This window comes from Anomaloglossus baeobatrachus, chromosome 5 (genome assembly GCF_048569485.1).
Source record: "Anomaloglossus baeobatrachus isolate aAnoBae1 chromosome 5, aAnoBae1.hap1, whole genome shotgun sequence".
Taxonomy (NCBI): domain Eukaryota; kingdom Metazoa; phylum Chordata; class Amphibia; order Anura; family Aromobatidae; genus Anomaloglossus; species Anomaloglossus baeobatrachus.
Window position 1 is genome coordinate 557,931,325 of NC_134357.1, and position 26,809 is coordinate 557,958,133.

General features: G+C 46.6%; 1 protein-coding gene across 1 annotated transcript in view; it reads right to left on the reverse strand.

Moving 5' to 3' along the window:
• The window catches only part of LOC142312349 (uncharacterized), a 229,460-nt gene that overhangs the window by 90,354 nt on the left and 112,297 nt on the right, over positions 1–26,809 (reverse strand). The window contains exon 9 of the mRNA XM_075351287.1: positions 4,899–4,989. Within this exon, the coding sequence (XP_075207402.1) occupies positions 4,899–4,989 (91 nt within the window). The remainder of the gene's footprint in view (positions 1–4,898; positions 4,990–26,809) is intronic.

A 26,809-nucleotide genomic window follows, 5' to 3' on the forward strand; every position in this document is an offset into this window, starting at 1 on the left:
CATTCTTGTAATGTTCCCAGCATTGTCCCCATTCTGTAGTAACATCCCCAGCATTGTCCCCATTCTAGTAATGTGCCCAGCATTGCTCCCATTCTGTAGTAACATCCCCAGCATTGTCCCCATTCAAGTAATGTGCCCAGCATTGTCCCCGTTCTGTAGTAATGTGCCCAGCATTGCTCCCAGTCTAGTAATGTACCCAGCATTGTCCCCATTCTAGTAATGTGCCCAGCATTGCCCTCATTCTAGTAATGTGCCCAGCATTGCCCTCATTCTAGTAATGTGCCCAGCATTGCCCTCAGTCTAGTAATGTGCCCAGCATTGCTCCCATTCTAGTAATGTACCCAGAATTGTCCCCATTCTAGTAATGTACCCAGAATTGTCCCCATTCTTGTAATGTTCCCAGCATTGTCCCCATACAAGTAATGTGCCCAGCATTGTCCCCATTCTGTAGTAACATCCCCAGCATTGTCCCCATTCTAGTAATGTGCCCAGCATTGCTCCCATTCTGTAGTAACATCCCCAGCATTGCCCCCATTCAAGTAATGTGCCCAGCATTGTCCCCATTCTGTAGTAATGTGCCCAGCATTGTCCCCATCCTAGTAATGTGCCCAGCATTGCTCCCAGTCTAGTAATGTACCCAGCATTGTCCCCATTGCCCTCAGTCTAGTAATGTGCCCAGCATTGCTCCCATTCTAGTAATGTACCCAGAATTGTCCCCATTCTAGTAATGTACCCAGAATTGTCCCCATTCTTGTAATGTTCCCAGCATTGTCCCCATTCTAGTAATGTGCCCAGCATTGTCCCCATTCTGTAGTAATGTGCCCAGCATTGTCCCCATCCTAGTAATGTGCCCAGCATTGCTCCCAGTCTAGTAATGTACCCAGCATTGTCCCCATTCTAGTAATGTACCCAGAATTGTCCCCATTCTAGTAATGTACCCAGAATTGTCCCCATTCTTGTAATGTTCCCAGCATTGTCCCCATTCTAGTAATGTGCCCAGCATTGCTCCCATTCTAGTAATGTACCCAGCATTGCCCTCATTCTAGTAATGTGCCCAGCATTGCTCCCATTCTAGTAATGTACCCAGAATTGTCCCCATTCTAGTAATGTACCCAGCATTGTCCCCATTCTAGTAATGTGCCCAGCATTGCTCCCATTCTAGTAATGTACCCAGCATTGCCCTCATTCTAGTAATGTGCCCAGCATTGCTCCCATTCTAGTAATGTACCCAGAATTGTCCCCATTCTTGTAATGTTCCCAGCATTGTCCCCATTCTAGTAATGTGCCCAGCATTGCTCCCATTCTAGTAATGTACCCAGCATTGCCCTCATTCTAGTAATGTGCCCAGCATTGCTCCCATTCTAGTAATGTACCCAGAATTGTCCCCATTCTAGTAATGTACCCAGCATTGTCCCCATTCTAGTAATGTGCCCAGCATTGCTCCCATTCTAGTAATGTACCCAGCATTGCCCTCATTCTAGTAATGTGCCCAGCATTGCTCCCATTCTAGTAATGTACCCAGAATTGTCCCCATTCTAGTAATGTACCCAGAATTGTCCCCATTCTAGTAATGTACCCAGAATTGTCCCCATTCTTGTAATGTTCCCAGCATTGTCCCCATTCTTGTAATGTTCCCAGCATTGTCTCCATTCTGTAGTAATGTGCCCAGCATTGCCTCCATTCAAGTAATGTGCCTAGCATTGTCCCCATTCTAGTAATGTGCCCAGCATTGTCCCCATTCTAGTAATGTGCCCAGCATTGTCCCCATTCTGTAGTAATGTACCCAGCTTTGTCCCCTTTTCTAATTTGCCCATGCTGGTCCTCTTCATGCAGCAATGCCCTCTTTACTAGTCGATCCTGTAGTAATGCCTCCTTGTGCCATTCTACACACACACACACACACACACACACACACACTCCTACTTGTCCTCCGTTCCCACGATTTCCTCTGAGCTGCTTGTTGCGGCTGCAGGCCCGTGACCCCCTTGATGTTTGTGGCTGGTGCAGGGGGCTGCCGACATCAATGCTTTATTTCAGATGAATGATTTCTGGTTCTGCGCAGAATCAAGCTCTCTAAAAAGTTATTCCTATGGCAGATGCCGGCCAATCAGAGTCCAGCAGGTGACGTCATACGCCCCCATATTGGCTGCAACTACTATTGGAATAGGTGTTCAGAAAGCTTGACTCTGGGCAGCACCGGCAAAACATACATCTAAAATAAAGTGCTGGACTGCAGCAGCAGTGATGGTCAAGGGGGCCACGGATCTGGAGACCGCAAGAAGCAGCCTGAGGGGCCGTGTGTTTGAGACCTCTGATTTTAGCAATTTTTAGCTGGAGCACAGAATGGCCACTACTTAGATGAGGAAATAGCAAGTTTGAGCTGGAGCACAGAATTAGCAATCACTAGGTGATGAAAAGACAATTTTCTGCATACAACGTTCCCTGCACTTTCCTATTCTACACTATTGCCCTACTTCCTAACTATCTCAATTACCTGTGATGAAACCTCCTAGCTAAGCTGTCTAGCAGCAGCCGTGGCAGCACCGCCCCTAAAATGTAGCAATCACAAAATGGCGCCGATACCACATGTCCACTTTTTATATGCAGAGAGACATGTGACTTAGGCAGGCAATGACACAATTCCTTATGTTTGAACGTTGTGGATGTTTTCTGAGCTCTGATTGGCTGCCAGAACATAAACACATTAAGTTAAGAAAAAAAAACGTCTGCCACTCCTCTGACCTCTCCTCACCCCCTCCCCTAATGAAACACGTTCCCCCGCTCATCACACAGCACCAGCATACCAGCCAAAGTAATAGTAAAGTATTAGAAAAGCGGTGAATAGTTACCAGACAAAACAGGACATTGCTGACTTTTGTGAAAATTGCTCTGGTGTCCAAGGCAGGCTTAATCTGACATAAACCCGTAACTGCGCTGCAGCAACTACAGTGTCGCGGAGCTCCGAAAACCATCTGCATTACAGCACTGTGCAAGAGTATTACATCTCAAGTAATCTTGGCTGTGATGGTCAACCAGGTAAAGAGGCTGTTTAGGGGCCTTTTTAAAATAGGTTTTCTGGAGGGGTGGGGGGAATCTGTAAATTGTAAACTGCAATACACCACCAACTGATGACAGCTTGTATTTGCTTCTGGTCAGCGTGGCTAACGTGAGCAAATCCTTGTTGCAGTGACTGTCAAGTGACCGCCAAGTCCCCGTGACTGTTACCAGTGATGATTACTGAGTGGCCACCCTGCTCTACACCCGCTACTATGTCAAGGTGCCATGGTTACTTCCATGAGCAGCCTGCTTTGAACAATAACTTTGAAAATAAATGTTTCCCGGTATTGACACTGAGCAGCATGGGTGGGCCGCTTTAAGTCTAAAAAACAAAACAGTGTGTGTACAGCGCACCTTGCTGTGTGAATAGCTCTCAAATATCATACTGTATTGCATCACGCAGCTTTGTGTAGTGGTTAAAAAACAGCAGCGTAAAGGCAGTATACTGTATTTGTGGCCACAGTACCACCAAACCCAAAAATGGGCTGTGTCTTAGATGGACACCATTTTACTGCCTGTCCTAAGGGTACCGTCACACTTTAGCGACGCTCCAACGATCCCACAAGCGATCTGACCTGGGCAGGATCGCTGGTGCGTCGCTACATGGTCGCTGGTGAGCTGTCAATCAGGCAGATCTCACCAGCGACCAGCCCCCAGCCAGCGGCGACGCGTGGAAGCGATGCTGCGCTTGGTAACTAAGGTAAATATCGGGTAACCAAGCGCTTGGTTACCCGATATTTACCTTGGTTACCAGCGCACACCGCTTGGCGCTGGCTCCCTGCACTCCTAGCCAGAGTACACATCGGGTTAATAAGCAAACCTTATATTTGCTTATTTACCCGATGTGTACTCTGGCTACGTGTGCAGGGAGCAGGGAGCCGGCACTGGCAGCCTGAGAGCGGCGGACGCTAGTAACCAAGGTAAATATCGGGTAACCAAGATAAGCCCTTCGCTTGGTTACCCGATATTTACCTTGGTTACAGCTTAGCTCAGGCTGCCAGAAGCCGGCTCCCTGCACATTCAGATCGTTGCTCTCTCGCTGTCAAACACAGCGATGTGTGCTTCACAGCGGGACAGCAACGTCCAAAAAATGAACCAGCACAGTGTGTAACGATCAGCGATTTCACAGCAGGGGCCAGATCGCTGCTCAGTGTCACACACAGCGAGATCGCTAATGAGGTTACTGGTGCGTCACAAAAATCATGACTCAGCAGCGATCTCGCTAGGGATCTCGCTATGTGACAAGTACGCCTAACACCATAGAAAATTGCTGACCATTTCTCTGTCTGTGTTTCCTCCTACTACTACTACTACTTTGCTTCGTCCACTTCCTCCTCAGTCAGTCAGCATAACACCTCAGCTCAGCACAGCCAGCGGGAAACAGTAGGCTTTTCTGAGACTCAGCTGTTTGGGGTTGAAATTCCCCCTCGAGCTGGACTCCGTATGGGCCTTTTTAAAATTGTCCCTCTGTGAAGCCCTTTCTTGACTGTGTGGGTGAATTTGTTAAACTTGTTGCTCTGTGGGGGAAATCTAGCAATCTTGCCTGTGTGGATGAACTGGGAATACAGGCTCTGTAAGGGCCATTTATTACATTGTTGATCTCTGGAGAATCTCTGAAATCCATCTCTGTAGGGTCACTGTTAAAATCTATAGTTGCTCTGTAACCATAATTGCAACGGCATCATAAGCCCTTTAAGTCATTTACTTTTTTCAGTCCTGAACTTGAGCTCCGCATTGACTTGCACGGGGTTCTTTGTTCGGGGTAAAGTTCACTTGCCAAACACAATTTTTTAGCCTTTGCTGGTTTGGCCAACCTGAATATCCTAGTGGTTACTACTCACCTGGGCGGTTATCTGTAGGAATCTCCTCTTTACACCGCTCATCACCCCTCACATATGTCTCTGTAGTATTTATATGGGGCAGATCTTCACCCTGAAACAATTATTGTAAAAGTCACAGACAGATGGAGAAGTCCCATCTATGATCAGCTCTAATCCTGCCATCTCCACCGCTCTCATTACACAAGTATAACACATATAATACTGGAGGATAAAACAAGACTGAGCACAAGACCTTCACAGCCGTCTACACATCATAGGGAGATTTCATGGCTCCTTATCTCCATCTACCTGATGATCCTGAGGAACATCGGGATCTTCTTGTTTACAGTCCTGTGGGAGAAGAGGACGGGGACATCTCTCTGGTGTTGTCCTCTTACTGGATAGACCTGGAGGAGACACATACAGGGACTGAATTCATTCCTTACATACAGATAATTATAGGCCGTGTGTATTTAGTCCTGTCTATTACCTGGTAATGTGAGGGGCTGGGGAACCTCCATCATGACGTCCTTGTACAGATCTTTGTGTCCTTCTAAATACTCCCACTCCTCCATGGAGAAATAGACGGTGACGTCCTGACTCCTTATAGGAACCTGACACATACAATACCGTCACCCCCGATCCCTTCATAGCGTTACTGTATAATGTCCCAGCATTCCCAGCAGTGTCACCTCTCCAGTCAGCAGCTCAATCATCTTGTAGGTGAGGTCTAGGATCTTCTGGTCATTGATGTCCTCATGTATCGGGGGGTGAGGTGGAGGCCCTGTGATTGGGCTCAGGGGTCTTCCCCATCCCTCAGACACAGGGGCCTGACAGCGCTCACTAGAGGTCTTCTTCACTACTGTGTAATCCTGGTTATGGAGAGACACAGTAAGAAATCTCACTCCAGACATTTCCAGAGTCCTCACCTCTCCAGTTCTGTCCATCTGTTATTCCCATAGATAAGAATGGTGTAATGTGACGTCATCAGAATCTCTCACCTCTCCAGTAAGCCGGAAGAGGATCTCTAGGGTGAGGTGTAATATCCTCTCCGCCATCTTGTCCCTGTCCATATCCATCCTTCACGGGGCAATCAGGAGGATTCTCTTCTATAGAAGATCTCCACTGAGAGGATCCGATATTGTAGGGACCTGAATGGGGAGAAGATGACGATGTAACATCATAAAGAATCCGCTGTAATAATACAATTACTGGAGATAATAAGGGGAAACATATGAGGAGAACATTCTGGGGGACATTATGCTGTGTGGGGGCAGAAAGGAACCGAGGACTGAGGACAGAGATGGGCCGAGGGCAGAGAGGGGCCTAGGACCGAGTTCAGAGAAGGGCCGAAGACCAAGTGTAGAGAGAGGCTGAGGACTGAGGGCAGACGGGTTTCCTCACTTCCGGCCTCTCATAGTTGGGGCGTTTGTATCTATCAGAGGAAAAGGAAGAAAAACCTCACGATTCATAGAAATCAGCGAGAGAAAAACACCAGGAAGGTCTGCAGAGCCGCACAATAGATATATGGCTGCTCCGTGCTTGCAGGACCTGTGATGATGTCATTGGAGGGGAGGAGTCAGGGGTCACATGATCAGCTCCTCAGTGTATGCAGGCACAAGATCACACAATGATGATTAAAATCCACACAAGACAGAACAGGGCAGTGTGAATGATGCAGGGCTTTGTATATTGCTAATACAAGTTAGAAAGCAAATGGGAACTATGCAAAGAGCATACACATAAAAGATCCTAATATTTTAGAATACCCCAATTATAATCAGACTAGTGCACTGTAATATATGTATGCACATATTGCAAGCACTGAGAAAATAATATGCACCAAAAGTGATAATTTGGGGATTCCACTCTTTTGATCCAGTTGCTAAAGCCCTGACCTGCAACTAATGCATACAAGATGAAAATAACGCAGGTTCATGCAGTATTGTACATCAGAACTAAATATTAGTGAATCAATTAGCATTACATAGTAATAAAAACAAGCATGGAATCATATAATATTCAATGTTCAATATAATGTCTTCAGCAAGTTGGTTACTACACTGGGTGCAGAATTATTAGGCAAATGAGTATTTTGATCACGATACTTTTTATACATGTCCTACTCCAAGCTGTATAGGCTGAGAGCCAAGTACCAGTTAAATAAATCAGGTGATGTGCATCTCTGTAATGAGGAAGGGTGTGGTGTAATGACATCAACACCCTATATAAGGGGTGCTCAGGGCTGTATTTTGCCTTCGTGCTGCCCTAGGCATTTTAAGTGGTCGCGCCCCTTAGTGACAACGTAACACTGAGTTTTCGCACACGACATCTGTTTAAGGCAGATCTACTCTGTAAAACACTTTAAAAAGTATCAATGAGAAACGAAGGGCACTAACCCCCCAATGGGGATCACCACAGGCACATCAAAACATAGCATGGGTATAAAATATTCCCACCACACCGTCCCCACTTATATACTGTGACTGTCACACTGCCCATAATAAACTACACACCCTGCCCTCCCTTATAAATTATACCCACCACACCTTCCTCGATTACGAAATATGATCTGCACATTGTCCTTACATCATGCTGCTCCCTCCTCACAGTGTCCCATGCATGCTGCCCCCTCCTCACAGTGTCCCATGCATGCTGCCCCCTCCTCACAGTGTCCCATGCATGCTTCCCCCTCCTCACAATGTCCCATGCATGCTGCCCCCTCCTCACAATGTCCCATGCATGCTGCCCCCTCCTCACAGTGTCCCATGCATGCTGCCCCCTCCTCACAGTGTCCCATGCATGCTGCCCCCTCCTCACAATGTCCCATGCATGCTGCCCCCTCCTCACAGTGTCCCATGTATGCTGCCCCCTCCTCACAGTGTCCCATGCATGCTGCCCCCTCCTCACAATGTCCCATGCATGCTGCCCCCTCCTCACAATGTCCCATGCATGCTGCCCCCTCCTCACAATGTCCCATGCATGCTGCCCCCTCCTCACAATGTCCCATGTATGCTGCCCCCTCCTCACAGTGTCCCATGCATGCTGCCCCCTCCTCACAGTGTCCCATGCATGCTGCCCCCTCCTCACAGTGTCCCATGCATGCTGCCCCCTCCTCAGTGTCCCATGCATGCTGCCCCCTCCTGACAGTGTCCCATGCATTCTGCCCCCTCCTCACAATGTCCCATGCATGCTGCCCCCTCCTCACAGTGTCCCTTGCATGCTGCCCCTCCTCAGTGTCCCATGCATGCTGCCCCTGCTCAGTGTCCCATGCATGCTGCCCCCTCCTCACAGTGTCCCATGCATGCTGCCCCCTCCTCACAGTGTCCCATGCATGCTGCCCCCTCCTCACAGTGTCCCATGCATGCTGCTCCCTCCTCACAGTGTCCTATGCATGCTGCCCCCTCCTCACAGTGTCCCATGCATGCTGCCCCCTCCTCACAGTGTCCCATGCATGCTGCCCCCTCCTCACAGTGTCCCATGCATGCTGCCCCCTCCTCACAGTGTCCCATGCATGCTGCCCCCTCCTCACAATGTCCCATGCATGCTGCCCCCTCCTCACAGTGTCCCATGCATGCTGCCCCCTCCTCACAGTGTCCCATGCATGCTGCCCCCTCCTCACAATGTCCCATGCATGCTGCCCCCTCCTCACAGTGTCCCATGTATGCTGCCCCCTCCTCACAGTGTCCCATGCATGCTGCCCCCTCCTCACAATGTCCCATGCATGCTGCCCCCTCCTCACAATGTCCCATGCATGCTGCCCCCTCCTCACAATGTCCCATGCATGCTGCCCCCTCCTCACAATGTCCCATGCATGCTGCCCCCTCCTCACAGTGTCCCATGCATGCTGCCCCCTCCTCACAGTGTCCCATGCATGCTGCCCCCTCCTCAGTGTCCCATGCATGCTGCCCCCTCCTGACAGTGTCCCATGCATTCTGCCCCCTCCTCACAATGTCCCATGCATGCTGCCCCCTCCTCACAGTGTCCCTTGCATGCTGCCCCTCCTCAGTGTCCCATGCATGCTGCCCCTCCTCAGTGTCCCATGCATGCTGCCCCCTCCTCACAGTGTCCCATGCATGCTGCCCCCTCCTCACAGTGTCCCTTGCATGCTGCCCCTCCTCAGTGTCCCATGCATGCTGCCCCTCCTCAGTGTCCCATGCATGCTGCCCCCTCCTCACAGTGTCCCATGCATGCTGCCCCTCTCCATGAGCTCCTAATGCTGCCTTCCTCTTTTCCATAATGACACCTCCATGCTGCCCCACTCATCATACTAAGACCACCACACTAGCGCTTATGCTGAGACCCACACACACACACACACACTACCCCACTCTTGATATTGACTCCCCCTACATTGTTCCACTCCATACTGAGCCCACACATGCTGCCCCTTCTCCATAATGAGCTCCCAATGCTGCCCCCCTCTTATTCTGAGTCCTTACACTCCCCCCATCGATATTGTCATTGCTCTATCCCTCAACCCTTGTCCTCTGTCTATAGCATTGGCCCCTCTCTCCCATTCCCCCAGCAGCAGCCTCTCTCCCCCAGCCTCCCCCAGCATCAGCCTCTCTCCCCCCAGCCTCCCTCAGCATCAGCCTCCCTGCTCCCAGCTTACCCCAGCATCAGCCTCTCTCCTCCCAGCCTCCCCCAGCATGAGCCTCCTCCAGCATCAGCCTCTCTCCTCCCAGCCTCCCCCAGCATCAGCCTCTCTCCCCCCAGCCTCCCTCAGCATCAGCCTCCCTGCTCCCAGCTTACCCCAGCATCAGCCTCTCTCATCCAAGCCTCCCCCAGCATAAGCCTCCTCCAGCATCAGCCTCTCTCCTCCCAGCCTCCTCCAGCATCAGCCTCTCTCCTCCCAGCCTCCCCCAGCATGAGCCTCCTCCAGCATCAGCCTCTCTCCTCCCAGCCTCCCCCAGCATCAGCCTCCCTGCTCCCAGCCTCCCCCAGCATCAGCCTCCCTCCTCCCAGCCCCCCTCCTCCAAGCCTCCCCAAGCATCAGCCTCCCAGCCTCCCTGAGCATCAGCCTCCCTCCTCCAAGCCTCCCCCTCCCAGCCTCCCCCAGCATCAGCCTCTCTCCTCCCAGCATCAGCCACCCTCTTCCCAGCCTCCCCCAGCATCAGCCACCCTCTTCCCAGCCTCCCCCAGCATCAGCCACCCTCTTCCCAGCCTCCCCCAGCATCAGCCACCCTCTTCCCAGCCTCTCCCAGCATCAGTCACCCTCTTCCCAGCCTCCCCCAGCATCAGCCACCCTCTTCCCAGCCTCCCCCAGCATCAGCCACCCTCTTCCCAGCCTCCCCCAGCATCAGCCACCCTCTTCCCAGCCTCCCCCAGCATCAGCCACCCTCTTCCCAGCCTCCCCCAGCATCAGCCACCCTCTTCCCAGCCTCCCCCAGCATCAGCCACCCTCCTCCCAGCCTCCCCCAGCATCAACCACCCTCCTCCCAGCATCAACCACCCTCCTCCCAGCCACCCCCAGCATCAACCACCCTCCTCCCAGCCTCCCCCAGCATCAGCCTCCCAGCCTCCCCCAGCATCAGCCTCCCGCCTCCCAGCCTCCCCCAGCATCAGCCTCCCGCCTCCCCCAGCATCAGCCTCCTGCCTCCCCCAGCATCAGCCTCTCTCCTCCCAGCCTCCCCCAGCATCAGCCTCCCGCCTCCCCCAGCATCAGCCTCTCTCCCCCAGCCTCCCACAGCATCAGCCTCTCTCCTCCCAGCCTCCCACAGCATCAGCCTCTCTCCTCCCAGCCTCCCACAGCATCAGCCTCTCTCCTCCCAGCCTCACCACAGCATCAGCCTCTCTCCTCCCAGCCTCCCACAGCATCAGCCTCCCTCCTCCCAGCTTCCCCCAGCATCAGCCTCCCTCCTCCCAGCCTCCCCCAGCATCAGCCTCCCTCCTCCCAGCCTCCCTCAGCATCAGCCTCCCTCCTCCAAGCCTCACCTTCCCCCTCCCAGCCTCCCCCAGCATCAGCCTCTTTCCTCCCAGCCTCCCCCAGCCTCAGCCTCCCTCCTCCCAGCCTCCCCCAGCCTCAGCCTCCCTCCTCCCAGCCTCCCCCAGCCCAGCCTCAGCCTCCCTCCTCCCAGCCTCCCCCAGCATCAGCCTCCCTCCTCCCAGCCTCCCCCAGCATCAGCCTTCCTCCTCCCAGCCTCCCCCAGCATCAGCCTCCCTCCTCCCTCAGCATCAGCCTCCCTCCTCCCTCAGCATCAGCCTCCCTCCTCCCTCAGCATCAGCCTCCCTCCTCCAAGCCTCCCTCAGCATCAGCTTCCCTCCTCCAAGCCTCACCCTCCCAGCTTCCCCCAGCATCAGCCTCCCTCCTCCCAGCCTCCCTCAGCATCAGCCTCCCTCCTCCAAGCCTCACCTTTCCCCTCCCAGCCTCCCCCAGCATCAGCCTCCCCCAGCCTCAGCCTCCCTCCTCCCAGCCTCCCTCCTCCAAGTCTCCCTCAGCATCAGCTTCCCTCCTCCAAGCCTCACCCTCCCCCTCCCAGCCTCCCTCAGCATCAGCCTCCCTCAGCATCAGCCTCCCCCTCCCAGCCTCCCCCAGAATCAGCCTCTCTTCTCCCAGCCTCCCCCCCAGCTTCAGCCTCTCTCTCCCCCCAGCCTCAGCCTCTCTCTCCCCCCAGCCTCTCTCTCCCCCCAGCCTCAGCCTCTCTCTCCCCCCAGCCTCCCCCCCAGCCTCAGCCTCTCTCCCCCCAGCCTCAGCCTCTCTTCCCAGCCTCAGCCTCTCTCTCTTCCCAGCCTCCCCCCAGCCTAAGCCTCTCTCTCTTCCCAGCCTCCCCCCAGCCGCAGTCTCTCTCTCTTCCCAGCCTCAGCCTCTCTCTCTTCCCAGCCTCCCCTCAGCCTCTCTCTTCCCAGCCTCTCTCTCTTCCCAGCCTCCCCCTCTCTCTCTCTTCCCAGCCTCCCCCCAGCCTCTCTCTCTTCCCAGCCTCCCCCCAGCCTCTCTCTCTTCCCAGCCTCCCACCAGCCTCTCTCTCTTCCCAGCCTCCCCCCAGCCTCTCTCTTCCCAGCCTCCCCCCAGCCTCTCTCTCTTCCCAGCCTCCCTCTCTTCCCAGCCTCCCCCAGCCTCAGCCTCTCTCCCCCCAGCCTCAGCCTCTCTTCCCAGCCTCCCCCCAGTCTCAGTCTCTCTCTCTTCCCAGCCTCTCTCTCTCTTCCCAGCCTCCCCTCAGCCTCTCTCTTCCCAGCCTCTCTCTCTTCCCAGCCTCAGCCTCTCTCTCTCTTCCCAGCCTCCCCCTCTTCCCAGCCTCAGCCTCTCTCTCTCTTCCCAGCCTCCCCCTCTTCCCAGCCTCAGCCTCTCTCTTCCCAGCCTCCCCCCAGCCTCTCTCTCTTCCCAGCCTCCCTCTCTTCCCAGCCTCCCCCAGCCTCAGCCTCTCTCCCCCCAGCCTCCCCTTGCATGATTACAGTGGACAAAAAGAGGCATCGCAATTCGCAACGATCATCAACTAACCTGTAAGGAGCCCATACATTCTAGGCTCTGCCTCTGCCTTACCTGCTCCGGTGCACGCCACCCTGCTCTGGCTGGCTCCTCTTCTGGCTTGCTCCAGCTGCAGACGCGTCCTCCTCCGCGGCGTGTGTCATCTGCAGCATTGGACGCTGCAGCACGGGGCAGTGAGCTGATTGTCACGCCCGCGCGCCTCTGACCCCGGAAGTGCAGGCCATGGAACTTCCGGGGTTAGTCAGCTCACTATGCCTGGCGCCCGCCATGTATTTAAATAGACAGCAGAAGTGCACCTCTACTCCCTCCCAAAATCCCCCCCCCCCCCCGGAACACAGCCGAGTGTAACGGAGGGAGGGACGGGGGGCGGGGATGTAAAAAAAAAAAAAAAAATTATATATATTTTTTTTTTTTTTTTTTTTTGCTACCAGAAACTGCCGCCCCCCGCAACGTGCCGCCCTAGGCACGGGACCACGGGTGCCTAGTGGCAAATACGGCCCTGGGTGTGCTTAATTATTAGGCAACCTCCTTTCCTTTGACAAAATGGGTCAGAAGAGAGATTTGACGGGCTCTGAAAAGTCTAAAATTGTGAGATGTCTTGCAGAGGGATGCAGCAGTCTTGAAATTGTCAAACTTTTGAAGCGTGATCACTGAACAATCAAGCGTTTCATGGCAAATAGCCAACAGGGTCGCAAGAAGCGTGTTGGGCAAAAAAGGCGCAAAATAACTGCCCATGAATTGAGGAAAATCAAGTGTGAAGCTGCCAAGATGCCATTTGCCACCAGTTTGGCCATATTTCAAAGCTGAAACGTTACCGGAGTATCAAAAAGCACAAGGTGTGCCATACTAAGGGACATGGCCAAGGTAAGGAAGGCTGAAAAACCACCACCTCTGAACAAGAAACATAAACTAAACCGTCAAGACAGGGACAAGAAATATCTTAAGAATGATTTTCAAAGGTTTTATGGACTGATGAAATGGGAGTGACTCTTGATGGGCCAGATGGATGGACCAGAGGCTGGATCAGTAAAGGGCAGAGAGCTCCACTCCGACTCAGACACCAGCAAGATGGAGGTGGGGTACTGGTATGGGCTGGTATCATCAAAGATGAACTTGTGGGACCTCTTCGGGTTGAGGATGGAGTGAAGCTCAACTTTCAGACCTACTGCCAGTTTCTGGAAAACAACTTCTTCAAGCAGTGGTACAGGAAGAAGTCGGTATCGTTAAAAAAAAACATGATTTTCATGCAGGACAATGCTCCATCACATACATCCAACTACTCCACAGCGTGGCTGCCAGTAAAGGTCTAAAAAATAATGACATGGCCTCCTTGTTCACCTGATCTGATCCCCATAGAGAACCTGTAGTCCCTCATAATATGTAAGATCTACAAGGAGGGAAAAGAGTACACCTCTCGGAACAGTGTCTGGGAGGCTGTGGTGGCTGCTGCACGCAATGTTGATGGTAAACAGATCAAGCAACTGACATAATCTATGGATGGTAGGCTGTTGAGTGTCATCATAAAGAAAGGTGGCTATATTGGTCACTAATTTTTTTTTGTTTTGTTTTTGCATGTCAGAAATTTTTATTTTTAAATTTTGTGCAGTTATATTAGTTTACCTGGTGAAAGTAAACAAGTGAGATGGGAATATATTTGGTTTTTATTAGGTTGCCTAATAATTCTGCATAGTAATAGTTACCTGCACAAACAGATATCCTCCTAGGATAGCCAAATCTAAAAAAAAACCACTCCAACTTCCAAAAATATTAAGCTTTGATATTTATGAGTCTTTTGGGTTGATTGAGAACATAGTTGTTGATCAATAATAAAAAAAAATCCGCTAAAATACAACTTGCCTAATAAGTCTGCACGCGGTGTATAATACTGCTTGCTAATTGCTGCCTATGGAATTTGATATGGAGAACCAGTGTTGGCAGACCGGACTCATACAAATGCTCCCATGATGGAGATACCCACCAATTTGTTCCCTGACCAAACACACCGCCTTGCACCTCAACTCAATCCCCACTGGGCAATTTTTAAGGGCACATAGAATTTGCTCAAGTGATGCTTTGTTTGAAAGTCAGTCTAATGATCTAAGGAGACGGTTTGGAGTCAGACACTATTCTCATCAATCCATCCAAAAGCGATATGAGAGAGCTAAGAGAGCGGCATGTGAAGAATTGTTAGACACAATCCAAAACAACAGATGATAAAATCCGATTAATTACTCCTTATCACACACATTGGCGTGAAATGTCAACAATAATATCCAAATAATGGCCCGTACTTACGGCAGATCGTGATCTAGCGTCTATTCTGACCCACAAGCCGGCTATTACCCCTAGGAGGTCCAGGACACTGAGGGACTTGATTGTGAGGAGCCATTATGTACCAAAAAGGATCACCAATTTTTTGACAACCAGAGGTCCCAGATGGGGATCCTTTTCCTCTGGTGACTGTGGTGCATGTCCACAAATGAATCGTGCTTTTGAATTTTAAGACTCCTCACAATCAAGGACATATAAAATTCTACAATTTGTAAATTGTCATTCCTCTAATGTCGTTTATTGGGCCATGTGCCCATGTGGGTTCATTTATGTAGGCCTTACCACTCGCGAGTTTAGGTTACGAATCTTAGAACACGTTCGTGACATAAAAAAGGCTGGAAAAATTCAAAAACATGATGAAATAGCTGAGCTTAAAAACATACCAAAACATTTTAAAGAAAAACATGGATGCAATTGGCGACAATTGAAATTTTGGGGAATAGATAAAGTGAACTTGGGGGTAAGAGGAGATGACATAAAAAATAGCCTCCATAAAAAGGAAGCTCGTTGGATCACAGTTTTGGATACCATTAAGCCAAAAGGATTGAATTATTCTGCCAGCTTCAAGCTGTTCCTTTTATAGTGCCTGGCCTCATTCAAATATCTAAATTAGCTGTAGTCTCTGATGCTGTGGAGGATCTGGGGGACATGTGGGTTTTGCCGTGCGTCATTACCATAATTGTGATTTTAATTATATGTTTTCACCTTTAGATCTGGCTACCCCTTATGATTTTGTGCAGAGGAACCCTCCATGTGGCAATCTATAAAGAACAAATGGCATTTAACAATGTTCAAGCATGAAAACGTTTATTACTATGGACTCTATTTGCTCTAGATTTTATTTCTCTATGTAACTATAAAAAATGTACTATGGTTATGTGCTTAATAATGTATAGAAAAAGTGTTATCTAAGATTCCTGCAATGTAGGTAAAAAATAGTGGTCTGATGACATATTGCTGCATATACATGCTCCTTATAAAGTGTTCAGACATCTTTTTCTAAGTGATCACTTGGTGCCCTTATATTGCCCGATTCTAAGATGGTGTCCTCAGCTTCTAGCCTATGCACACGCCAGCTCTCTGATGCTTCTCCTCCCTCTGCTTGGCGTCCAATCGGGTGTCCGCATACTGCACTTGTGCACAAGGACTTCCGGGACGCCGGCGTGCAGTGGGGGTTGGACCTCGGGGAGCCGGTACGCACCGCCATAGGCCGGTAAGCAATCTGGGGGATTTAAACAGCCAGATGCACTGTCCCTGCACCTCCCGACGAAGCTGCTGCGAAACGCGCGTCAGGTGCAGGGCGGTGTGTTTGGTCAGGGAACAAAAGCTGGCAGCATAATTCAATCCTTTTGGCTTAATGGTATCCAAAACTGTGATCCAACGAGCTTCCTTTTTATGGAGGCTATTTTTTATGTCACCTCCTCTTACCCCCAAGTTCACTTTATCTATTCCCCTAAATTTCAATTGTCACCAACTGCTTCCATGTTTTTCTTTAAAAAGTTTGGGTATGTTTTTAAGCTGCGCTATTTCATCATGTTTTTGAATTTTTGAGCATTTTTGATGTCACGAATATATTCTAAGATTCGTACCCTAAGCTCGCGAGTGTTAAGGCCTACATAAATGAACCCACATGGGCATATGGCCCAATAAACGACATTAGAGGAATGGCAATTTACAAATTGTAGAATTTTATATGTCCTTGATTGTGAGGAGTTCCAAAATTCAAAAGCACGATTCATATGTGGACAGACATGCACCACAGGAAAAGGATCCTCATCTGGGACCTCTGGTTGTCAAAAAATTGGTAATCCTTTTTGGTACATAATGGCTCCTCACAATCAAGTCCCTCAGTGTCCTGGACCTCCTAGGGGTAATAGCCGGCTTGGGGGTCAGAATAGAAGCCAGATCACGATCTGCCCTAAGTACGGGCCAGTATTTGGATATTATTGTTGACATTTCACTCCAATGTGCGTGATAAGGAGTAATTAATCGGATTGTGTCATCTGTTGTTTTGGATTGTGTCTAACAATTCTTCAGATGCCGTTCTCTTAGCTCTCTCATATCCCTTTTGGATGGATTGATGAGAATAGTGTCTGACCCCAAACCGTCTCCTTAGATTATTAGACTGACTTTCAAACAAAACATCACTTGAGCAAATTCTACGTGCCCTTAAAAATTGCCCAGTAGGGATTGAGTTGAGGTGCAAGGCGGTGTGTTTGGTCAGGGAACAAATTGGTGGGTATCTCCATCATGGGAGCATTTGCATGAGTCCGGTCTGCCATCACTGGTTCTCCATATCAAATTCCATGGGCAGCAATAAGCAAACAGTATTATACTGCATTTTCTGAACTTTCAGATGTTATAGTGGTAAACAGCTATACCAGCAAAATTATTGTATTTGTCAGCAGTTAAATATACACAGTGTGCAGAATTATGTTTCTTGTTCAAAGGTGGTCATTCTTCAGCCTTCCTTACCTTGGCCATGTGCCTGAGTATGGCACACCTTGTGCTTTTTGATACTCCAGTAACGTTGCAGCTCTGAAATATAGCCAAACTGGTGGCAAATGGCATCTTGGCAGCTTCACGCTTGATTTTCCTCAATTTATGGGCAGTTATTTTGCACCTTTTTTGCCCAACACGCTTCTTGCGACCCTGTTGACTATTTGCCATGAAACACTTGATTGTTCGGTGATCACGCTTCAAAAGTTTGGCAATTTCAAGACTGCTGCATCCCTCAGCAAGACATCTCACAAATTTAGGCTTTTCAGAGCCCGTCAAATCTCTCTTCTGACCCATTTTGCCAAAGTAAAGGAAGTTGCCTAATAATTAAGCACACCTTATATAGGGTGTTGATGTCATTACATCACACCCCTCCTCATTACAGAGATGCACATCACCTGATTTATTTAACTGGTACTTGGCTCTCAAACCTATACAGCTTGGAGTAGGACAACATTTATAACAAGTATCATGTGATCAAAATACTCATTTGCCTAATAATTCTGCACCCAGTGTAGTAACCAACTTGCTGGAGACATTATATTGAACATTGAATATTATATGATTCCATGCTTGTTATTATTATTATGTAATGCTAATTGATTCACTAACATTTAGTTCTGATGTGCAATGCTGCATGAACCTGCGTTATATTCATCTTGTATGCATTAGTTGCAGGTCATCGCTTTGGCAACTGAATCAAAAAGAGTGGAATCCCCTAATTATCACTTTTGGTGCATATTATTTTCTCAATGCTTGCAATATGTGCATACATATATTACAGTGCACTAGTCTGATTATAATTGGGGTATTCTAAAATATTAGGATCTTTTATGTGTATGCTCTTTAGACCCGCAACACACATCCGTGTAATTTGTACGTGTGCGGTACGTATTTGCACGTACCGGAGACACGTACACACGGAGACCCATGTTATTCAATGGAAGATGGCACACGTACGTAAAATCACACGGAACGTGTGTCCGTGTCGTAAGTACGTGTGAGCGCTTTTCAACACGGACGACATGTCCGTTTTTTGCCGGCAACACGCAGGCACGGACCCACTTTAGTCTATGAGTCCGTGCCTGCACGTACCGCACACGGAGTATGTCCGTGTTCAGCACGTATCGTCCGTGTATGTTTTTCATCACAAAATTTGAAACACTTGTTACCAATCTATCAGGTCAATTGATGGTCATTAATTCTGGCGCCAAACATACATTTCCTGTCTCATTTGCACGCCAGACAGCAGCTGGGCACCTGTCCTCTCACTGCAGGGGAACTTTGAGCACAGAGAACAACACAGGTACTGAGCATGGCGCCCAGAATCGATACAGAGAGGCTGATTGGAGAAGTAGAGAGGCATCCAGAGCTGTGGGACACACGTGTTGATGGCTATCATGACAGGTTAATGGTGGAACAAGCATGGATGTCTGTGGCAGAGCTAGTCTACCCTAGGAATGGATGGTCTCAATGCACCCCTGGAAAGAAAAATAGATATGGTGAGTACAGATATTTGCATTGCTTCTGTCTTTATCTACATGTGCACATTCTGTAGGCAGAGTATAACATATTTGTATAGTTTGTTTGGCATGTATTAATGGGCCTGACTCATTTTGAGCTACACTGGAGACTCACAAACAGGAGAGTGTAGTTTTCTGCCCTTTTGAAGTATTCATTGCAGTTTACTAGTAATGTCAGCATGTGTATATATGGGCTGCAAAGTATTTTATGCATGTACAAATGGCATTTCAGGTTGGGGAAGCCACTATTAAACATGTTTGGGGTTTTTTTTGGTTACCATTTCTGTGCATTTTCTATTGCAAATGTGCTGTGATTTGTCTATATTTTTGGATTTGTATTTCTATGTTTGGTTTATTATGCAAGTTCCTTGGTGTCACCATGTCTGGAATGGTAACAGTAATGTGTAGTGTGTAATGGTAAATATATGTGGAACATATGGCACTTCATGGGTTTGTAGATATTTTATTTCATGGCTTTCTGTAGGTTTTTTATTTTTTTAACAATTATAAGGAGATGAATGATTAATAAGTGGTTGAAGATGTTTACTGGTGAACTTGTTTTTTCTCCCATGCTTATTGTGTTATTATGTCACTATATGAGTGTAATGGGTTGTCGTTGTCATACACATGGATGTGTTTTCCTATTTCATACAATTGATGCAATCCAAGACTCATGTCTAATTTTTTAACATCTACAATTGTTTGAATTAGTGACATTATTTTACATTTTTTAATGTTTTTTAACAGTGGATCTTGTCAAACGGCGATGGCGCTCAGCCCGTGACCAGTTCCGCAGAGAGTATAACCCTGTGGCCACCACAGCTGCCGCTGCAAAGAAGAAAAAATATGTCCATTATGAAAAACTGAGCTTCCTTATGCCCATTATGGAAGTACCAAAGTAAGTTTCAAGCATTACATCACATGGTGGTTTTATTTAAAAGGCACACAGTAATTTTTTTTTTTTTTTCCATCAAAGTACAGAGGATATGGAAGATAGTGAGGAAGCCCAGTCAGCAGTATTAACAGCGACCTCTGCTTCTGAGATGGAGCCTACCTCATATCAACCTCCACCAATCCCCAACACCAGCCAGCCAGATGCAGAAGAAATGTCCTCTGATTTGGGTTTGGGCACAAGTCAATCCACTAATGCAATTGCAGGCCAGTCTACTGGGCAACAAAGTGGCCCTTCACCAGTTCTTGCAGAGAGTAGTCCACAGCAACATGCAGGCACACAGCCAAGAATATCAACTAATACCATGCGCACAGTAGCACAATCTATCCGTGGTCGCGGACATAGGCGTTATGAAGATTTACGTTCCCTGCCAGATATCATTGATACCAGAATTATACACATGATGAATTCACTGATACCAGAGAGTGATGGAGAGAGATTTTGCCGCTCCCTTTCTCCCTCTCTTGCATTGGTTGCACCTGATAGGCAGGACAGATTGAGGGCGTCCTTAATAACACTAATATCTGCTACCCAACGGGAGCCAGAACCCATTTATTGTTTTGAAGTGATAGAACAATGGAGAGCTAATCCACGTGGTCCACACACAAACACAACCCAACAAACTGTGGAAACCCAAACTGATGAACATTACTCTAATTTTCAACTAAATCCTGTAGTGCAACAAACACATATACAGTGTCCATCTTCTTCTATGGTAACTGATGCACAAATTAGGCCAACAGTTGTCCCACAACAAACAAGTACATTAATGACACAAAGGCCATCTCAACAGCCAACATTTGTCCCACAAGTAGCCCAACAAACACCAATGCAAACCTCTTTTAACTATCCTAGTATTGTTAGTAATGTTCATAGACTACCTCAAATGTTTCAACAACCAACATCCTACCATGTTCCTAATAATCCACAACAACAGTACTTTCAACAACAGACTTACCCAACTAACTTCACATACACACATACTCAGCCTCTTTCAACACATCAATATGTACCACCTACACTTGGTCTACCATCTGCTCAAACAACTGCATCATTATTTGTTCCAAGTACAACAACTGTTACTAGTGGAAACCTGATCAGACACTCACTACAACATCTACTGTTGTGCAGCAAACATATTCTGTAGATGTCAATGCAATGGAGACTACACAGGAAAACATCACTAGCCTAGAGGATTTAGTTGAATCATAATGTGATATTGTATGTTTTATTTTACATTTTGGTATGTTTTCTAGGGTATTGCTGGTGGGAAAACATTTCAAAATGTAACACATTACTTACTCTATATGCATGGGGTCATATTTTTGTTATCATTTACCAAAAAACAGTAGCAATTACTCTATCACTTCAAAAACAATACCTGCCTGTTAGAATGATGCCTTGCTCAGGACATGTTGTTTGGACCATCCATTAGAATAAACTGGGTTTAGGGATAAGATGCACGCACATAAACTACTACACTAACATGCAGACACCTTTATTATTAAAAATCCAGCCACTATGCAGTATCTGCATATTGTCTGGTCCCATACTTGTATTCCAATAGTGTCAAACAAATTATGTTTGCGTGACATTATTGCATAATAAAGGATGGTATTTTGTATGAGCTAAAGTCCCTGACAAAATTGTATATAAAAAAAAATACAGAGTGTTTTGCAAAAGAGAACATACATACATAGGTAAAATAATAATTCTGGACTAACTTTTTCATAACAAATTTGCCATAATTTTATTAGTCATGTACATTCAGTAGTACTGTTTTTAGAATAACAAAAATTCCTGATGTCATAACAATATAGTTATATCACAATAGCTTATGGGGACCACAAACATAACCAACCAACCAAAAAACCACAAATTATACCTATGTATGGTCATTTTCTCTTTTGTATTACATATGTGTTTGTGCTTATGTAACCAAGTGTTAACAAACTTTTTAATGTCAAAATTATACATGACTATGGCTATTTAAACTAAAAAAATCTTTAAAATGATTCCTCACTTGTAGACCAGAAGTGGACACAGTGGTTCTGACACTACCATTCTCTACAAATGGTGCATTTAAAGCAGGCAACTCTTCAATATCTTCGTCATTGCTTTCCTGTAATCTACAGTAATTATGTAACACTACTGTCGATTTAATGACAGCCTTGAAGGTGGTTGGTTGGAGTTGGATGGTGGTTTGATAAATGCGCCATCTTGAGGCCAAAATGCCAAAGGAATGTTCTACATAGCAACGTGCTCTGGCCAATTTGCTATTAAATAGGGCTTTTGATCTGTCCAGCCCCCTTCTGGGATATGGACGCATCAAATGCCTTGACAATGCAAACCCCTGATCTGCAACCATTACAAAAGGGACAATTGGGCCATTAGTACCAGGCAATGGTCTTGGTGCAGGCAAACTTAAACTATCAGACATTAATCGTCTTGCTAAACGTGAGCTTCTGAAAATGCGTGCATCTGAGGCACTGCCATAGGCCCCAATATCCGCAAATAAAAAGCAGTAGTTTGTATCTACCATGGCCAAAATAACTACAGAAAAATACTTATGATAATTAAAATATCTTGATGCAGAGTTCGGTGGTTTCTTCACTCTAATGTGTTTTCCATCAATGGCGCCAATACAATTAGGGAAAGCTGTTTTCTCCAAAAATTCATCTGCAATGTGCATCCATTCCTGTGTTGAAGGTAGCTGCATGACATGATGCCTAAAGGTCTCCCATAGCACAGTGCAGGTATGCAGGATAATCTTGCCAATTGTGGACCTTCCCAATAAGAATTCGAAATGTAGACTGCTGATGGATTGCCCAGTTGCTAGGTAACTGAAATAGAATAAAAACATGACATTTCTTTGACTATTCATGTAATTTATATTTCACACCAAATATTTGTAACATCCAATGACTGGCGAGATACTGTGTATGTTTTTTTATAATTTCTTTGGTTGGTAAAAGCATATGTGATCTTTACTTTCCATATTGGAAAAATATCTAATTTTGTGTTTAATAAACAAGTTTGTTTGAGTTAAGCCTCTTGTTTCTTTAATTTTGGTAAATATAGAATGGAAGAAGTGACTTCTCAGTTTTAAATTTGATTTTGCAATGTGGTTAAGTGATCAATATAAGTTTTCTACAAAGACCATATTTTTACATTTAAAAATTTCTACAAAATGATGCTTTTGCAGCTTAACATGTATTTAAAAATGACTGATAAAGCATTAGTATACATGACAACACCTACCGTAAAGTCACCAACAGTCGTTCCTCAGGGGAGATGCTGAGGCGCATACAGGTGTCCTGATGCTTCAAACGTTGGTACACAAGGCCAAGGATGTTGTCAAATGAATTAATGGTGAGATGGCAGTAGGCTTGGAATTTAGGTGGAAATTTCCGCATTTCCCCATATAAAATATTAAAATGCCCATGTGTTTTCCTGAGCTTCACAAGGGGGTGAATCCTTTTCTCCAGTGGTGGCTCTTCTTCAATCATATGTCGCCTAACCCCAAGTCTCCTAGATATCAACCAGAGCAAATACATGGTTGCTTCATTGGAGAGAGACATTTTGGAGTGTGTATAATGTGAGAATGAGCTCTGAAGCCATGTTTTTTAAGGTTATTTAAGCAAAGTAGCCAAATTGGTTAGTTAATTGACCAATTTAACACACCAGGAGCACATTATGAAGGTCTAACAAGGTTCTTTGTGTGAAAATACGTATCTAAAAAAACGGACGGCACACGAACTGCATACGTACGTATTTCATGACACTACGGACATTGTACACGTGCACACGGCTCACATACGCCATCACACGGATGCCATACGTACCGGAGAAACGCCCCAAAAATACGGAACACGGACCCGAAAAACGGACTGTGTCATACGGACTTTTTTTTGCGGAGGTGTATTTTAGGCCTCACAGAGCTCCCATTTGCTTTCTAACTTGTATTAGCAATATACAAAGCCCTGCATCATTCACACTGCCCTGTTCTGTCTTGTGTGGATTTTAATCATCATTGTCTGTGTGATCTTGTTCGTGGTGCGCACAATAAAACCTTTATATATTTATAATTCATGGTCTATTTAGCCTTAATGAATGCCTTATCATAGTTATGAACAGAGTTTGTAAAGATTTACTTGTGGTATGGGGACTTTGGTCAATGATAATATTGAGTATATATACTATGGACCAACTTATTCTTATCTATTGAATGTCAGTGTATGCAGGACTCTGCTGTGCTGGGTGTCATGGTGCTGGATGAGGGGAGTATATGTGTGGGGTCAGGAGGGATTTACTGTGTGGATGTAGCAGAGCTGTGTGTGTATGATGTGTGTGGAGCAGAGCCGTGTGTGTACGAGGTGTATGGTTTGGAGCCATGTGTGAATGAAGTGTAGCGAATATACTGTATATGATATATTTGGCTCAAAAAAACAAGAACAAAAAACATCCATTCTGGACAGACACTTACCTTTCCTCGGCCTCTTGATGAACCTGTAACTGGAGGGGAAACGCGTCGGTGCTGGGGTTGCACCGTTCAGGGAAGTACATGCTGATTTCAATACGAAGATATCTTTATTATTCCTAGTCAAAAAGTGTTGTATGTATTTCTACATATATAGTTACTTGAGTCAGCTATCTATATATCCCCTCTAATACATGTTTGTAAAATATATTTTTATACAATAATGTATTATTACAATGAAAGAAATATATGTGGAACTATATAAACAAACCACATAGAAATGTTTGGCCACATGTAAATGGGTTATTTTTGTCTGTAACTATATGATCCCTGGGACATTCACATGTTCCTCCACCAATGTGGTGTACTTAATCTTGTGCACTATATGTCCTATTGGGGGTCTCTATGTTGGAGAAACAGGACAGAGACTAAGAGCAAGAATGAGATCTCACCGCCATACAATTAAAGAAAAAAAACATTTACCTGTGGCCAAACATTTCTGTGCTCCAGGACACTACATAAACCAAATGAAAGTTGTCATATTAAAAGGCAACTTCAGATCACAGAATCATCACAGGGTCTGGGAATACAAATTAATTACAATATTTAACTCTGTTCACACAGGACTCAACCTGTCAGGAGGATTTATGACACAATATAAAATATGAGGAGTCTGCTCCAGAGACTGCGAGGGCACCAGGCCTCTGGTCCTACATGGATATTGGGACAATAAAACTCTCACACCACTAATTAAAGATAATTAAGGATTCACTTTCTAAGCTCAGTGTTTATTTAAATGCCCTTTTATTATGCCATCCTTTTGCTCTGTTTGTGTATATATTTGTGTTTCTTCACATATTTTGTCATACCATGCCTGAAGAAGAGACCTGAGATGTCTCGAAAGCTTGCTTTGTAACATCATCTTATTTTATTTTAGTTAGCCATTAAAAAGTATCACAACTACAAAATTTTAATTTTCTTTCTCTCACTGAGAGCAATCAATCATTGATATACATTGAAATATGTCATAGATGGCCGAATAAGTGTGCCTTAAAACATCAAATGCCAAATATTACAAAAAACTGTCCAATTACAATACAATTAGGCTAATCTAAATTATCATAATGTAAGGAAAGTATATTAAAAAGACCGAATCCTAATCTTCAGATTGTACAAGCCTTTGTCAAGCTAGGTACGGGGTAGTACCTAGTGAATGGCGAAAGAGAAGGGAAACTCTGTGTCTAAGAAAAGAGAAGATGACCAAACCTACTGCTGGTCCCTGGGGTCCCTCACCACCCTAGATATGTTCCGCACCTATGCGCCGAGCCAGATACCTGACCCTAGGTATCCCTAGTGCTGGACCCTAAATAGGCCCTAAACAGGGAACGGATGGGATGAGCTCTTCGTCAACCCCACTAAACACTATAGATGACACAAGGAGGACACACAGGGGGGAAAATGCAGAACTACTTATCTACAGATGATACTGGTAGAAGTTCAGCAACGATTCCACAGAGGAGTACAAGCCACCCACTTGCAAACAAGGTTTCAATGAACTGAAAATATCACCAGCACCAGTCCAAGGAAGGAAGGGGTATTTAAGCACCAAGAGTATGTTGATGATCAGCAGCTGGGCGGACGTCGAGCTCCTGCTGGGTCCAAAACGGAAATGAATATTGACAGCAGTAACACTTAAAAGTCAGGGAGCATTGTGCACAGCCAAATGCTGTGACTTTCTATGGCCAGAAACCACATGACTGTCTGTCACCCGTAACACACCTGTGACAGCGTTATTGTGGACAGTCACTAGGTGTACAGAAAAACATAATCAAAAAAGAACACAGAAAAAAAAAAATCTAAATTTGAGTATTTTTGTATGTTCATTAGCATTAACTTTGGTGGGCCCTCTCCCTCCTTACTCAGAAAGAAAAATGAACAAAAAAATCAAAACACTTAAATCATAATCCCATAAAATGACAGTGGTCATTGTTCACACAAATTTAGATGGGACTCATGGAAATGTGATAGCAATATTGGATTACTCTCACTAACATAGTAGGAGGAGCCAGATCTCGGGAACAGTATGCTTTCTAAAAACAAACATTCCAACATTATAATGCGTATTACTTCTGAGATCTCCTCTGAGACGTCTTTTTTCTAAGCTAAAGAAATTCAACTTTTTCATCCTCATCATCATATTGGAAGCCTTGCATTCCGTGTAATAATCTAGTTGCCGCCTTTGAACTGACTCTAATTTCTGAATGTCCTTTTTAAAATGTGGAGCCCAAAACTGGATCCCATATTCTAGATGTGGTCTTACAAGTGATTTATAGAAGGGTTACAATATATTGGGATCATGGGAAAGTTTTAAGGCCACTTTACATGCTGCGATCTCACTAGCGAGATCGCTAGCGTGCGTTCCTGCCCCCATCGTTTATGCGTCACCGGCAAATCGCTGCCCATGGCGCACAAAATCGCTCGCACCCGTCACACTACTTACCTGCCTAGCAACGTCTCTGTGATCGATGAACCGCCACCTTTCTAAGGGGGAGGTTCGTTCGGCGTCACAGCGACGTCACAAAGCGCCCACCCAATCGAAGCGGAGGGGTGGAGATGAGCGGGACGAACATCCCGGCCACCTCCTTCCTTCCTCATTGTTGGCGGCCGCAGGTAAGGTGAGGTTCCTCGTTCCTGCGGTGTCACACATAGCGATGTGTGCTG